We start from the raw sequence: 16,679 nt of genomic DNA, 5'->3' as shown, positions 1-16,679 counted from the left end.
TTAGGTAAAGTATTAGGAAAAACTCCTCCTGGTTGTTAGACTGTGAAGATGAGTCCTAATTGCCTATGGCCATCTTACCATGGGGTGAGAGCCAGGAGAGGACTGAAACCATGTAAAAAAGAGCAGAGCCAGAGACAGTGCTCAGACAACATACTTTGAGTCCCCTGGATCCAACCTTACCTGAAGCTACCATATATCTGGAATTCTCAATGATAAAATACTTTTTTTTTATATATATATCCTTAGATAGTAAATTAGGTTTTTGCCTCTTATGACCAAGTGTGTTAAGTAGCATATAATTAAAATCCCAATGGGATACGTTTGGAAAAAAGTTATTCTAACTATTAAAAATATAGGTAAAAAAATGGATAAAATAGTAGATTAAACAAGGTAGATGACCCTAAAAGACTATATCATATCTACATAACTCATGAACAAAGAAACAACATAAATTAATAAAATATAAATTATTTGAAAATAATCAGAATTGGGAAAATTCATTATCTACACTAATAAAAGACAAAGATGCTAATTGACCATACCTTCACTATGCCCTAAGCCATGCCCACCAGCCAATCAGAGTGGCTACATGCAAATTAACCCAACCAAGATGGTGGCCGGCAGCCACGGAGCTGGAGCTAGCAGGAGGCTTGGTTGCCCAGGCGATGGAGGAAGCCAAGCTTCCCACCTGCCCTGAGCCGGCTGTGGCCTCCGCTCATGGAAACAAAGTTTCAATTATAGAAGACAAATAAATCCCGGATACCTGCTTCCAGCCAGCCTCCACTGGGAGCTTGGGTGGCTGGGAGTTGTGGCCAGCCTGCAAACAGCCATCAGTCCCTCATCCAGGCTGGCCACACCCTCATGGGGTGAGGGTCCCCACTGGGGGACTTAGCCAACCTGAAAACAGCCCTCAGCCCCTCACCCAAACTGGCCAGGTACCCCAGCAGGACCCCCTACCCTGAAGGGGCTGTGGCCAGCCTGCAAACGGCCCTCAGCCCCTCATCCAGGATGGCCAGGCACTCCAGTGGGGACCCCCACCCTGAAGGGGCTGTGGCCAGCCTGCAGCCAGCCATCAGCCACTCACCCAAGCTGGCCACACCCACATGGGGTGAGGGTCCCCGATGGGGGGCTTGGCCAGCCTGAAAACGGCCCTCAGCCCCTCATCCAGGATGGCCAGGCACCCCAATGGGGACCCCCCCTGAAGGGGATGTGGCCAGCCGGCAAACAGCCATCAGCCTCTCACCCAGGCTGGCCAGGCACACCAGGGGGAACCCCCACACTGAAGGGACTGTGGCCAGCCTGCAAACAGCCATGAGCCCCTCACCCAGGCTGGCCAGACACTCCTATATAATAAAAGGGTAATATGCAAATTGACCCTAACAGCAGAATGACTGGGAATGACTGGTCCCTATGACACACACTGACCACCACGGGGCAGATGCTCAATTCAGGAACTGCCCCTGGTGGTCAGTGCACTCCCACAGGGGGAGCTCTGCTCAGCCACAAGCCAGGCTGACGGCTGCCAGTACAGCGGTGGTGGTGGGAGCCTCTCCCGCCTCCTCAGCAGCACTAAGGATGTCCGACTGCAGCTTAGGCCTGCTCCCCACTGGCAAGTAGACATCCCCTGAGGGCTCCTGGGCTGCCAAAGGAAAGTCTGACTACCAGCTTAGGCCCACTCCCCCAGGGAGTGGGCCTAAGCCAGCAGGTGGTCCTCCCCCAAGGGGTCCCAGACTTCGAGAGGGCACAGGCCGGGCTGAGGGACCCCCCCCAAGTGCACAAATTTTTGTGCACCAGGCCTCTAGTTTAAAATAATAAAATGGAACCTTATCTCAAAATCCCCCACATTAACTGCCCAAAGTAGTCCAAATGAAGGGGAAAGATATCGATACGTACCTAAATTCTTTTCCAGCCACTGATGTCCTTCAATTAGTTGGTCAATTATGGCAAAATAATGTGCAGCAGCTTCATCAGGCATAACCCAGCCACCTGTTACAATTTCAAACTGACCATTTTCTAGTAAACTAGAAAGAAAATAATGTAAGAATTTACATTAATATATAAGAAAAGTTCAAATAAATTAAAATTAGCATAAACATTTGGGACAGCCTTTAAATAAATTGGTGTTTATTATACTAATTGTTAAAACTTTTTTTTTAAACTAGTGAATGAATTTCAAAATTAGGACCCTTGAGTGTCTGAGGTGACCACCCCCCATCCTAGGCCTGCAGGGCACTTTGGAAGTTCCTGTTCATCAGGGTATAATCTCCCTCACAACCTCAAAGGTTCCTGATAGCAGGAGCCACATCTGATTTATTTATAAATCTTGGAAGCACCTAGCAAAGTGCTTTACTCAGAGTATATGCTTGATGAGTGTTTATTGGAGGACTGTCACTTTAAGCATGGCATTTGTTTCAATACCCCTATATTGAAAAATCAATATTTATTTTGGTCCCACTGACACTGGTAAGTTAATCATACAAGCTACACAGAAGGAGAAGCTAATAAATAGCACATGCCTCTGGGAATACAGGAAACATTATAAAGCACTTTGCTCAAGATTCAGTTAAAATGCAGGCTACATAAGTTTATTTTTCATTATTGAGTGAAAAGCTCTAACATTATCATTATCTGTCCACTGGATACTCCTTTCTTTGCCACAATATCATAAAAGGTAACTAGATCTCCAGTCCTAGAAATATTCAATTATTATAAGAAGATACTTTCCTTTGATAAGGAAAAAAAGAAATCAAACTATTAAAAATTTGAGGAAGTACCTGAGGAAATATAAAAGTCAAGAATTTAAGCAAACAACTTAAGTGCCACAGACTTGTCGATTTGCAACAAGATGGTTTGGAAAATGGTGTAAAGTTTCAGGAAAGAAAGCAACTTTAATAAGGATACACATCACTGGATACCCACCAATAGCAGCCAAGTACCAAGTCAAATTTAGCTGAAGCAGAGCAAAGGCATAAAAGACAGAGAAGTATTTTCCTACAAACCCTTTAACAGAAGCCACAGCATTAACACAACATCTGATTTATTCAAACATATGCATGATCATATACCAGCGACAGAGTGAATAATGGACACAATTTCTAAAAATGAATGAAAGAATGATTCCTTGCAAGAAATTTAAAAATGTTAATTAAATCTGTATTGCCATAGGAATCACCAACTAATATAATTTCGCATGGAGAACAGGATGGCTCATTATATTGTCTAAAGAAAACAAAATGTCCAGTCAAACCTCAGATTCTCACAGGCCCAAATCAAGAACTTATAATTTAAAACTTGTATTTCTTCAAGAATACAAACTAAATTCAAGACTATTTGTACTGCTCTTACCGTCAGTGGACTTAGCCTCTAGTTAGTTCTTTTTCTCATCTTTCTGGTGATTGCCTGAGTTAGCCATGCTCGAGATGCCATGGAGCAGACCCCCACTTCTTACACTTTATGCCCAGTACCTGGAAGCCTGAGATGTTGGACGGATTTGGGATTTAATCTCTAGCCATCAAATACAGAAACTTGACTTCCTTATCTCAGTATTTCCAAACATATCTTTTGGAAAATTTCAGAAATAAATTATTTACTACTCTTAATTAGAAAAATAAGGACTAAAATGAAAAGTCACTCCAATGGTGGAATTTTTCATCTATATCAATTTTGCTACATAATTCCAGTCCCATAGGCATGAATATGCTCCAAGGAACAGCCAAACAAGCAATGAATAACACATACTACACACAGCAACTAAACTCCTAAGCTCCATTTGTCAATAATCTATTCTTACCCCCAACATGATGCCTGAGGTGCTACTATAATCATGTATTAAATTATTTTCTACTTATAATAATCACTTTAAGGATTATCCTGTCTATTGTTTAGGGGAATGCATAAAAAGCCTCCCACTCATTAAAATGTTTTGCAGAATTTTCTTACCTATAGATTTTTTTTCTGTCTATCTTCCCCATCTTAGTTGGTCCCTCTCATAACCTAGAATTCCTTCACCACTCTCTGTTACCTCCTGTTTTAACTGGTTAGTTCTAATCACCTTTCAGGTTTCAACCTGAATACTACCTGTTTCAGGAAGCCTTCCATAACCTCCTTACTTCCATAGAAGATAACACTTTATTATGGTACTGTGTTTACTTATGTCTTCCATTCTCTGCCCTGAGGGTTGGGACCAGGTCAGTTGCTCATCTCCTGTATCCCTGGAGTCTAGCACAGTAAATATTTGTTGAATGAATGATGGAGTAAATAAGGGAAAGCTTCAGAGATGAGGTTAATATTTCATCTGAGTCTTGAAAAATGAATAGGATTGAGATTGCCTAATGTATAGAAGGGGGGGAAATCTAAGCTGAATTCATGGACAAATTTCTAAGAAGTGGAAAAAGCATATGCCTGAGGACACCCACATAGCTCAGCAATGCAGGAAGTGATAAGAGGTAAGGGTGACAAGTAAGGAGGAATCAGAGAAAAAACGCCAGTATGTGCCAGGCAAAAAAGATTGGGCTGTACCTTCTGACACTGAAGTGTCACAGAAGCAGCATGAGCAGACTCACCTATCAGAAACCTAACTCTGTTGGTGAAATGGAGGATACCTAGAAGTGGCACAGTTGGACACAGGAAGACCAAGGTGAAGGAAATGAGCAACAGGGATTGAGCTGAGGGTTTCGCACAGAGAGATACAAAGATTAAGACCTGAGTGGATGTGGCCCAAATGGCAGAGCACACAGTGGTTAAGAGCAATGTTTCTGGGGTTAGGCTGCCTGGCACTGACCCTCATGCCACACTTACTAGGTGGGGGACCTTCGGCGCATTCCTTAACACCTCTGCTTCAGTTTCTTCAACAGTAGATGAGAATAATAAAGAATCTTAACTCAAGGGAATGCTGCAGCACTGACTGAATAAATACATATAAGTGCTTAGAATATGCCCATGAACAGTAAGCATCCAATAAATGTTAGCTGTTACTAGTACCATTAACTAGGGAAGAAGGAAGAAATTGAGGTTGGAACTGTAGGTCTGGAAGCAGCATGGATTAAAACCAGTGTGGATGAGCACACATTGAAGAGAAGAACCAAAGGGTGCTACCCCACAGGCCAGAATGGACTTTTAGGAAGTAAGCAGAGGAGGAAATCAGAGATGATGAGAAAGGAATGCTCAGCAATGCAGGAAGAGAACTAGGAGACAAAGAGTTCTAGGTCATAAGAGAAAAAAAAAGAATTCCAAGGAGAAATAGTGGTCAGTGTCAATGCTGCAAAGAAATTCTCCTGGAGGACTGAGAAAGTAACCCATGGACAAGGCGGTGGGGAAGGTCCTCATGGCTTTTTCCAGATTCTGTGAAGCAAATAGAAGCCAGCAGTTGATGGGAATGAGAACAAAACTGCCTAGTTGGAGATGACCTAGGATTGGAGAGAATGGGATGGAACACATACATTATAAAATAAATGTATACCACTGCTTCAGTGCTTAGAACTGAAGTTATTTTAGACAGTGGTGCATTGCTTTGATCCCTTTGTGAAAGGGTTTATATATTTAGGCTCTAAACTCATCCAAATCTGCAATTTTCCCTAAACATCACAAGACACACTGACTTCTCATTGCTTAGTAAATTTTACAGCAGCCGTTGGTTAAAAACCATTAACTAGTATCTGTATAAAATGTATAGGTGCTTTAGAGACACATTTTTTTAGTGAAACTCAAAATTCATATCAGTAAATTTGGACTTGTATTATTAAGAAAGTAAACCTCAAACATTTCTTTGATTTCAATACGCAAACACAAATAGCTAAGAGATAGAACAGAAGGCTGACTTAAATATAAATTCAGGAAATATGATGTAAGAGGATGGTATAACGATTAGAGAAAGACTTTGCCTTCTTGGCAAAGTGATAAAACTCAGCAATTATATTAACTGATGGTACCTTTCCTCCCAGTATATATTCAGAACCTATTTCACACCTAAAGGTCCACACAGAGAAGTCTATCAAGACTTGGCAAACACACAACTATTCTAAGTTCTAACAGCTCAGTGGGATTCTCCACTAAACACTGGTCTCAACACCAGGAACAGATGCAATGTAAAAGCTATTTCAATGCCTCAGAGCCCAGAGAGGAAAAATGAATATGTAATACACCGGGTGCTAGTCAAAGGAAACACTAAGGCTAATGTTTCAGCTGCCTGGCTCTGAGTCGGGACACACATGTTGATGCATTTTTTTTTTTATAAACATCATGCAGTATTTAACTGCACTTAGCCAAAAAAATATTAAAATAGAAAACCTAAAAAGTAAAAAGAATACCAGTCATTTTCAAAATAAAGTAAACATAAACAGAAAATGTGTTGATTATTTAACGTGAGGCAGTTTATTTTCTTATTTTTTTTATTTTTACTTTTTTGTTAATCCTCACCCAAGGATATTTTCTCCATTGTTTTCCAGAGAGATTGGAAGGGAGAGACAGAGAGAGATCAATATGAGAGAGAGAGACACATTGATTGGCTGCCTCTTGCTCAGCCCCCCCTCCCTCCCCCAAGACCAGGGTTGAGCCTGCAACCAGAATTGAACCCATGACCCTTCAGTCAGAGGGCTGATGCTCTAACCATTGACATAAACTAGCTAGGGCAGTTTCTTTTAAATCCACTGGATACGTGCTTTAGGCAGGCACCATGACTATAATTGATTAAATCAGTTGGAATCACAAAACAATGAAAAGACTAGCTGTTTGCATGGATCTCCCTTTAGTTAACTAGATTTTCATTTTTCAAAGTCTACAGAGATGACTACTGTTGCCACAGGGGAAAGAATCAAACAAGTCACTCCTAGGATAGATTATGGGATCATTTGAGTTATGTTTCTGTTAAGTTCCCACAATCAATTGGTATTCCTCAGGGATAGTAAAAGCTCACATGAAACTCTGCAGGAATTAACAGGTTCTGCTCGACAACGAGCTTGAAAATTTAGGTACAGACATTTAATCCATAGACTCATCTGAGGAAAAACAAGCCACTGCATGAGCATTACACTAGTCATCAAAAAAATTATATCAGCAATGTCGCTTAGTACAAGCTCAGAATTTTAAATAATGGGGACAAACCTATATAGCTATTAAGCCTTTCCCCAAAACATACATTTAGGCAAGAACCTCTAAAAATATTTAAGTAAAAGATAATGCTATTACCATAGTTCTATATATAAATGTAGTAAATCAATAAAAGTGAATGGTTATAGCTAGAAGGGAGGGAACTTTAGCTAAGCCTGACCAGAAACAAAATCATTAGCCCTAATGTGGCTATAAAACAATTTTTTCTTCAAGCAAAATGGTATCATTGAGGATCAGGCCTATATTTCCCACTATCAAAATAAGAGCTCTCAAAAGGAGTTTGAATAAACTTCTTAAGCACTAGATTCTAATTTGCATTCCCAGCCCTAACATCTTACTGTTTTCTACCTTTAATATTGGGTTGAATCACATAAAACTGCCATTTTTGTACATCAAAAGCAGTCAAACATCAGCAATTCATATGGTCCAACATAAGTAAAATGGCCAACAGTACAGAAAGAGAGAGAAACCTGTGTCCAGGAGAATCAGAAGGGGGCCATCCTCATGTCATAAAATTGGTAGCATTTGAGACAGAAATTATGCAGGTGAAACTAAAAGAATTCAACGAGTAATGACCTACAACCCCCTGGCATGAACAATAAGCATTGAATCCCAAGTAGTAAAGAGAGAAGAATCTAAGATAGTCTGGCAGCAGCCCCTAATCTGGAGGGCCAAGGGCTGAAGCAAAGCTGGATCTTGGAACAGACACTAATCACAGTCGCTATCCTTCATCCTCAAGGTGTTTCATGAGCCCCATCTTGCAGAGGCCTCTCCACTCCCAGGCCCTGACTGCTGCAGAGGGTGGCTCCCTAATGTAGCTACACTGGGACAGAGCCAGGCCTGGCCTCACTTTACCAAAAGCAGCAAACAGCAAGCCCAATTTCCTTCTGAGGTGGCAGACTCTTTCCTATAGTCATTGTTCCAAGCCACTGCTTCTACCTGGCCTACAGGCCACCCAAAAGGAAGCTAGATACACAAAGTCAGCGTGGTGCCTCACCTAACAAACAGCAAACACTTCGTGGATCTCCCAATCTTCCCACTGCCCCAGCTCCTCTCTTCCCTTCCACCAGTCCTATTCATAACCCTACCTTCTTTTTCTGACCACTGGGTCTCTAACACTCATCTTCCATAACCCAGCTCTCCAACAAAGATCTGAGGAATAATCTATCAGGTTAGGTTTCTTGTTTGTCAGCAACACAAACCCATGCTGAAGGAGAAATGTATGGGAGACTTTCCTGGACACAGAGTACTGACGACAAGCTAAAAGCAGAGGCTTAACAAAGGGCTGGAAGAAAACAAGAGGCTATGTGCTATTGTGCTATGGGGAGCACAGGGGATCATTCCACAGGACAGGAAGATTCTTTCAAAGGCACCAGTGCTGTGAGGGATGACCTGCAACCTTCCCTCCATGTGTTTCCCTTCTTTCCATCTGTCTACTCTCTCACTTCACTCCCTAAAGATTTAAAACCCTTAAAAAATAATTTATTGATTAACTGAGCTCAGGTCATAGCTGGCCCATCTGACCTGAGGCAGAAAGGTGGAGGACCTGATTTCTGTGAGAGAGGAAATCTGGCGAAATGGATGTTGGCCAGACAGTATTAACTAAACACATTGAAAAGAAACAAAGTGTTTTGTAGAAAAGGAAGGGATTTCAGCAGAGTTACACTCTCTTTTGGAACAAATTCCAAGTGTGGATACACCAGTTATTGCTCAAGGATGAATAAAAAGGGGAAATACACTTGAACTTACAAATAACAATAAAAATAACACAGAACTAAAGGGTAATAAAAAAACATAGTTAAAACCAAGCATTTAAAGCCAGAACAGAACAGACTCTATATCAGAGAGAAGCAAGCTTGAGGGGGGTAGGGAGAACTCTCGAGAAAAAAAACTCCCAAAAGCAGTGAATATAACACATTAAAACAACAACAACAACAACATGTGCATAAAGGAGAGTAGGGACTCGATACTAGATAACTGAATTCTAAAACAAATGAAATAAAAACATTAATTAATTAGCAAGAGCAGAAAACATAAGCTGGAGAAATGTTTGAACTGGTAGATGGAAAATTTAGTTAAGTTATTTATACCTACATAACTGGTGAAAATTTAGAATTTTATGGATAAAATTTTTAAAATCCTAAAAACATATGACCAGAGGGGCAAAAGGTGATCTTCATAGAAACATTACATAAGAAAGCCTTTTCTTAAAGATAGAAAACATAAAATGAGGCACAGAGCGGTTAACTTCCCCAAAGTCACACAGTAGATGGGAGTTTGCTCTATTTCAACACGTGCAGCCTAGCTCCAGTACCCAGCCATTTGAACAACCTCTCTAGATTGTCCTTAAAGTAAAAAGAGCAGCACAGATCAGGCAAATCCAAACAAAAAGAATAAAAACTGTATAGTCCGCACGTTCTGACCATAAGATATGAAAATTAGTTTTTAAATCTAAAGTATAACTGGGGGGAAAACTTGTACTTGGAAATTAAAAATTATTATCCTAACATATTCAAATCAAGGAAAAACAATAAATACAATTATATAACATTTTATTAAAATACTAGAGGCCTGGTGCACAAAATTCATCCACTCGGTGGTGGAGGTCCCCTCAGCCAGGCCTGCACCTTCTCACAGTCTGGGAGCCCTCGGGGGAGGTCCGACTGCTGGCTTAGACCCGCTCCTGTACGGGTCTAAGCTGGCAGTCAGACATCCTTAGTGCTGTTGGAGAGGTAGGAGAGGCTCCTGCCACCGCCGCTATGCTTGCCAGTCATGAACCCGGCTTCTGGCTGAGTGGCACTTCCCCTGTGGGAGTGCATTGACCACCAAGGGACAGCTCCTGCATTGAGCATTTGCCCCCCTGGTGGTCAATGCACATCATAGAGACTGGTCATTCCACAGTTCAGTCGATTTGCATATTAGCCTTTTATTATCTATACTGATAATAGCCTACAGCCTTCACAACCAGGATGGACGACCAAACAGTGGGCCCTTGGCCACCGAGGCACGCAGGTGGGAAGGGTCTGTGGGCTCTGGGCATCTGAGGCGTAGTGGCAGCGCTGGTAAGAAGGATCTTTAGCCCCAGGCCGCCGAGGCACATAGGCGGGAAGGGTCTGTGGACTCTGGGCCTCTGAAGCGTGGTGGTGACAACAGGTCTGTGAGCCCTGGGCATCCGAGGCGCTGCGGCGGCGAGAAGGGTCTTTTACCCCAGGCTGCCAAGGCACACAGGCGGGAAGGGTCTGTGGGCTTTGGGCCTCTGGGGTGTGGCGACAGGAGAGATCTGTGGGCTCTGGGCTGCTGGGGCGTGGTGGCAGCAAGAACTGTCTGTGAGCCTTGGGCCACCAGGGTCCTGCGGAACTCTGGGTCTTATGCTTTCAGGGTGTGGCCAGCCTTCAAACTGGACTGTGACAAGAGGGAGGAGGGAGCCCCATTCCTCGCAGAATCCACTGTTGGAAGGAGGGAGCCTGCCTGCCTGATCGCCCCTAACCACTCTACCTGCCTGCCTGCCCGAGGGTTCCCGGATTGCAAGAGGGTGCAGGCCAAGTTAGGGAACCCCCCTCCCCATGCACGAATTTCATGCACCGGGCCTCTAGTATAGGATATAATAAAAAATAACAAAAATTTAAAAGCTAGTTAGAGCAGTACTAAAAGGCAAATCCTTATTAAAATAAATGAAAGGGCCCATTTAGCATTAGTAAAAGCAGGTAGAACGAATTAGTAAAAATAAAAGCAGAAAAGTTAAGGGTAAAAAGCAGCAACATATACATAGTTCTTTGGGAGTGAGAGGGGGTGCAAAAACCAACCAAAAAAAGTAAAAGCTTTAGCCAAATCTACTCAAGATGAAGAAAATATTCAGCTTCCTGAAAGTACTTTAAAAAAACTATAGATGTGATAAATAAAATCTTGCAATCTAAACACTTTGAGTAAAATCTCTATAAAATTTTAATTTAAAAAAATATGAAGTATTATATGTATTCATGGAGTAATGTTAGACCTAAACAGACAAAAAAAATATTTTTAATTTTAAAATTCAAAAGAATTACCTATAAAACAAACACCAGTTCCACAGGGTTTTATAGAGCAGTTCTTAATATAAAAGTTTAAAAACTAGCAAGTAGCTCAATTTAAACTAAGAATTCTGTTTTACTCTGTGTGTGTGATTATGTATGTGTGTTTGTGAAAGAGAGAGAGAGAGAGAGAGAGAGAGAGAGAGAGAGAGAGAGAAACATTTCAATTTAAAGTCAGGATATTTTACATAACATTTTGGAATTCTAAGTTGTCTTGAATAATTGGAGGAGTATGCTGATCACTCTGGCTCCCATGAACTGCCAATGTGGTTGGAGTAGAAGAATGGCTAGCCCCTCTGGGTGGGGCAGCTACTCTTGGTTCATCCCATCACCCCCAAAGTCCATAGCCTTCATTTATGCCACCTTTCTGGCCAACCTTATAAGCATTTTAACTGTTCTACTGGGCGGGGGGGTGGGGGGGGGGGCGGGGGGAGCTCCAATGGCTTGTGATGGATAACAGTTCTTCCCAAATTACCTTTAAATGTTTATATCAATTTTCATCAAAATCCTTTTTTTTTAATACGGTAGGAAGACTATGAAACATCATAATACTGCAACAATTACAGTCAAACAGAAAAGTCCAGGAAACAGGTCAGAAATTCCAGAAATCAATGCACATTTAAATACAATAAAGACAGCACTTCAAATGAGGAAAAAGAATGGGCTATTTAAGTCTTTGAGAAGCAGCACTGCATGAAAGGGAACAGCCTATAGGACTGGACAGACTGGACGGAACAGCATACCAGTGCAGCACATCCCAGCCTGTGACCCTGAAAGACCAGTGAGTGCTTTATTTCTAAAATGTGGGTAGCCACTGTACCTATTTCATAGGATTGTGAGGATTATCAGTAACCATTTATAAGCTACTTATAACAGGGACTAGTACAGTAAGTGCTGTAATGTGATAGTAAATAGATAAGAGAACGCAATATATACTAAAATAATCCTTAAACTCCAGGGAACAAAGGGAGGGAAATATGGTGAACAGAACCTTCCATCATACCACATGAAGAAAATAAATTTCAGGATTTTAAAAAGTGAATGGTAAAAAATGAAACTAGAGAAAAGATGATTCTACCTGATTTCTAGACTAGAGAATACCTTTTAAGATGTGACAAAGTAAATATCAAGAAAACAGATTAATCAATTTGACTATATAAAAATGTTAAAAATCTGTATATTACTTGTATGCATAACCCATGGACACAGACAATGGGATGGTGAGGGCCTGGTGGGGTGGTATTGGTGGTGGGGGGGAGAACGGGAATGGGCTGGAAGAGGTTAATGGAAGAAAAAGGAGGTCCTATGTAATACTTTCAATAATAAAAGATTTTTTTTAAATAAAAATTTTAAAAATGGAATTAAGAAACACTTGAGGATAAATGAGAGTTGTTATGTATATGTGCATATATATATGAACGTAATTACAAATTAGTAAGAAAAATTACACGATCAAGCAATTTATAATGCTTTGCCTATATATGAGAAATATGCAATATTATCACTCATGAAAAATATGAATTAAAATTATATTTTTCAACTATCAAATTGGTCAAGGTTTTAGAGAAAAAGTTGTATTGTTGGTGAACAGGCAGAGAAATTGGTACACTATGATATAAGATTGAAGAATAAAGAATACATTGAAACAACCTTTCCGGGGCCCCTATGATTATATGCTTTAAAGAAAACCTTTAAAATATCAAGCCCCTTTAACTTAGTAATTCCATTGCTAGGACAAAGTTAGAACGTAAGAATTTCAATGGAAAAGTTTCAAGTCACTTTTTCAGAAATGAACCAGAATCAAGGAAAAAACATGAAAAAATATTTTAAGTTTCAGATATAAAGTTAAGAATTTTCAACTTCTAAAAATTCAACACAAAAAAAATAAAAATTCAACACTCATTTCACATTCACTATACAATTAATGTTTAATTAATTTAATTAACTTTAAAAAAAGAACAAACCTTTTAACAGCATCCTTCTTTTGAATATCTATAGTATCCCACCACTTTGAAAGATAAGAGATCTCAGACCATATAAATTTCCTCCGTGAGTCTTCCTTCAGCTTGATGACCATGTTATTAAAAATATACTGAGTCTTCTCTCTAAAGTAGTCATCAAAAGTCTTCAACCAACCTAAATCAAGACACAAATATACCACAAATATCTGGTTTATGTCTGATTTCAACTCAGTAATATTCCATTGCACTACCTTTGGATACCCTTGGATGTTTCAATCATATAAAGACATATATAATAATTTAAGAAATGTTCTGAATTAATGAAATTACATTTAAATAAACATGAGACTCAAACAATCATTAAAATTTAAATTATAAAAATACTCTGAAAACTGCACAAATTCAGATACGAATGAGAAAAATGATCTCAGGCCAAAAAGCATTTGTTTAAACTTAACAATTATAGTATCTATTTATAATTTCTCTCTAATTGAAGGGACTTTCTTATTTTAAAAATGTGAACAGTGTTAAGTTGGCATTATTGTTCTCATAGTATGGGATGAAATTTTTATCCTCTCATGGCACAACTAAAATTCTCCATTCAACTAAGAAAAAGAAAAGCAGAAGTACAAACAGTATTTAAAACCAGCAGCAGATCAATGAGATAATCACAACATTTTTATGAATATTGAGAAGTAGAATTCTGCCAAAAATAAGCATTAGTTCCCAAAGGCTGTTCATATTCCATTTATGGTAGAACAAATTGACATTAATAAAACAACAAATGTGTACACATCTATGTAAAGTTTTCTCAAAAGAGAATTATAAATGTTGATAACTTATTTCTCTGCCTTTTCCTACTATTTCCCATATATCCAGAGAATTTTATCTAAAGACATGTGCAATCTATAATAATAAAGCACAATTTGCTAATTAGACTGGATGCCCTTCCGGATGAAGCCGCAGCAGCGGGAGCTGAGGCAGAGGTGGTTAGGGGCGATCAGGAAGGCAGGCAGCAGTTAGGGACAATCAGGCAGGCAGGCAGGCAAGCAGTTAGGGACAATCAGGCAGGCAGGCAGTGTGGTTAGGGGAGATCAGGCAGGCAGGCGAGCAGTTAGAGGCGATCAGGCAGGCAGGCAGTGTGGTTAGGGGAGATTAGGCAGGCAGGTGAGCAGTTAGAGGCAATCAGGCAGGCAGGCAAGTGGTTAGGGGTGATCAAGCAGGCAGGCAGAGTGGTTAGGGGTGATAAGGCAGGCAGGCAGAGTGGTTAGGGGCGATCGGACAGGCAGGCAGGTGAGTGGTTATGAATCAGCAGTCCTGGATTGCAAGAGGGATGTCCAAGATTGCGAGAGGGCACAGGCTGGGCTGAGGGACCTCCCACGCTGAGTGCACGAATTTCGTGCACCGGGCCTCTAGCTTGAGTATAAAGAAACATTTTTAACAAGATCCATAGGTCCCAACATAGCCCCACCTGGCAGAGTACTAAAGCAACATGAGTGACTGAGGCAAAAATGTACAGAGCCACCAATTCCACCTACTGGCAATATAGGCCCTCTGGAAAATAACTTCTTATCTAGGAAGTGTTGCGGGGGGAGGGTGTCTATATATCTACGTTGAACTACTGCTCTATACTTTCAAGTCTCAAACATGTGGGAAACTAAAGTATAAGGACTCCAACTATTTCTTCTGTCTCTATTTAAGTTACTATTCAATGTATTCTATATTTGCTGGCACAAAATAAAAGCCTGCTATGGCAGAGAAGACAATACAACTGTTTTGACAATGCAAATATGAGCTTCTGAAAAGGGCATGGCCACTGTGACTATATTTCTCCCTTTTGTTTTAACTAAAATCTATTCATTCATTATATGGTTATTTACTGAACACCTACAAAGTGATAGGTCTGAAGCTAGGAGCCAAAGAGAATACACTGTAAACTATTCCTTATAAGACTTTCTTGATGTAGGGCCGTGGTTGGCAAACTGCGGCTCGCGAGCCACATGCGGCTCTTAAGCCCCTTGAGTGTGGCTCTTCCTAAGCCTTAGGAGTACCCTAATTAACTTAATAACAATGTACCTACCTATATCGTTTAAGTTTAAAAAACTTGGCTCTCACCAGTCAATGAAGGAAAAATACCACATGATCTCACTCATTCATGGATAATAGAGACCATTATAAACTTTTGAACAATAATAGATACAGAGGCAGAGCTGCCTCAAACAGATTGTCAAACTGCAGCGGGAAGGCTGGGGAGGGTTGGGGGGCAGGAGGTAGGGGGGTAAGAGATCAACTAAAGGACTTATATGCATGCATGTAAGCATAACCAATGGACATAAGACACTGGGGGATAGGGGAGGCTGGGGGACTGTCTAGGGCGGGGGGATAAAATGGACACATATGTAATACCCTTTGTAATACTTTAAGCAATTAAAAAAAATTAAAAAAAAAAAAGAAGAGTCTGGCAAATGATCTCTTGCCCAAAGGAAAAAACAAAACAAAACAAACAAACAAAAAAAACTTGGCTCTCAAAAGAAATTTCAATCGTTGTACTGTTGACATTTGGCTCTGCTGACTAATGAGTTCGCCGACCACTGATCTAGGGAATTTTTAAGCTGGTTTATCAACAAATAATGCTACCTGGATAATTCAACTTCTCCATGTTTAAACTAAAATCCTGTATCTGTTAAAAAAAACAAAAATAGCCGAAACCGGTTTGGCTCAGTGGATGGGGCGTCGGCCTGCGGACTGAGGGGTCCCGGGTTCGATTCCGGTCAAGGGCATGTACCTGGGTTGCGGGCACATCCCCAGTGGGAGATGTGCAGGAGGCGGCTGATCGATGTTTCTCTCCCATCGATGTTTCTAACTCTCTATCTCTCTCCCTTCCTCTCTGTAAAAAATCAATAAAATATATATTAAAAAAAATAAATAAAAAAAAATAAAAAAATAAAAAACCTCAGTATGTTCAAACCTGAGCCTGGTATATAATATAAATACTAGCTGCTATTATTATTAGCTTAATTATCATCATGTCTTTAACTGCCCCTTAATCATCATCATAAGTCTTAAATGGTCTCTATAATCAAAGCAGTTAAAAGAAATACTAAATTATATTTCTAACATCTAATTTTTTAAAATATGCAATTTATTTAAAACATTTAAATAAGCTGCTTCACATCTTAAACATATTGTGAACAAAATGTTCAAACAAAACAAAATCTTAAACAAAATTAGAATTCATTCTATGCCCTTATTAGAGGCTGAATTTTGAATTACGTCCCCTCAAAATTCATATGATGACGTCCTAACACCAGTACTTCAGAATGTGACTGTATTTGGAGATAGAGTCTTTAAAGAGGTAATTAAGGTAAAATGAGGTCAAGTGAGTGAACTGTAATCCAGTATGTCCTTATAAGGAAAGGCGATATAACACAGACACACACAGAGAGAGGGAAAGCCATATGAAGGCACTAGGGGAAGAGGGCCATCTACAAGCCAAGATGAAAGGCCCTCAGAAGAAACCAACACTGCCTTAATTTTGGAATTCTAG

The 16,679-nt window shown here is 40.3% G+C and overlaps 1 protein-coding gene across 1 annotated transcript in view; it reads right to left on the bottom strand.

The window, feature by feature from the left end:
- The window catches only part of MAN2A1 (mannosidase alpha class 2A member 1), a 158,845-nt gene that overhangs the window by 100,966 nt on the left and 41,200 nt on the right, over window positions 1-16,679 (bottom strand). The window contains exons 4-5 of the mRNA XM_081090174.1: window positions 13,136-13,307; window positions 1,894-2,021 (exon numbers count right to left, since the gene is read on the bottom strand). Coding sequence (XP_080946300.1) covers window positions 1,894-2,021; window positions 13,136-13,307 — 300 coding nt within the window. The remainder of the gene's footprint in view (window positions 1-1,893; window positions 2,022-13,135; window positions 13,308-16,679) is intronic.

Source organism: Myotis nattereri, assembly GCF_964212035.1.
Source record: "Myotis nattereri genome assembly, chromosome: 4".
NCBI classification, from domain to species: Eukaryota; Metazoa; Chordata; class Mammalia; order Chiroptera; family Vespertilionidae; genus Myotis; species Myotis nattereri.
The sequence above is the reverse complement of the archived record's forward strand: the minus strand, read 5'-3'. Positions and strand labels throughout refer to the sequence as shown.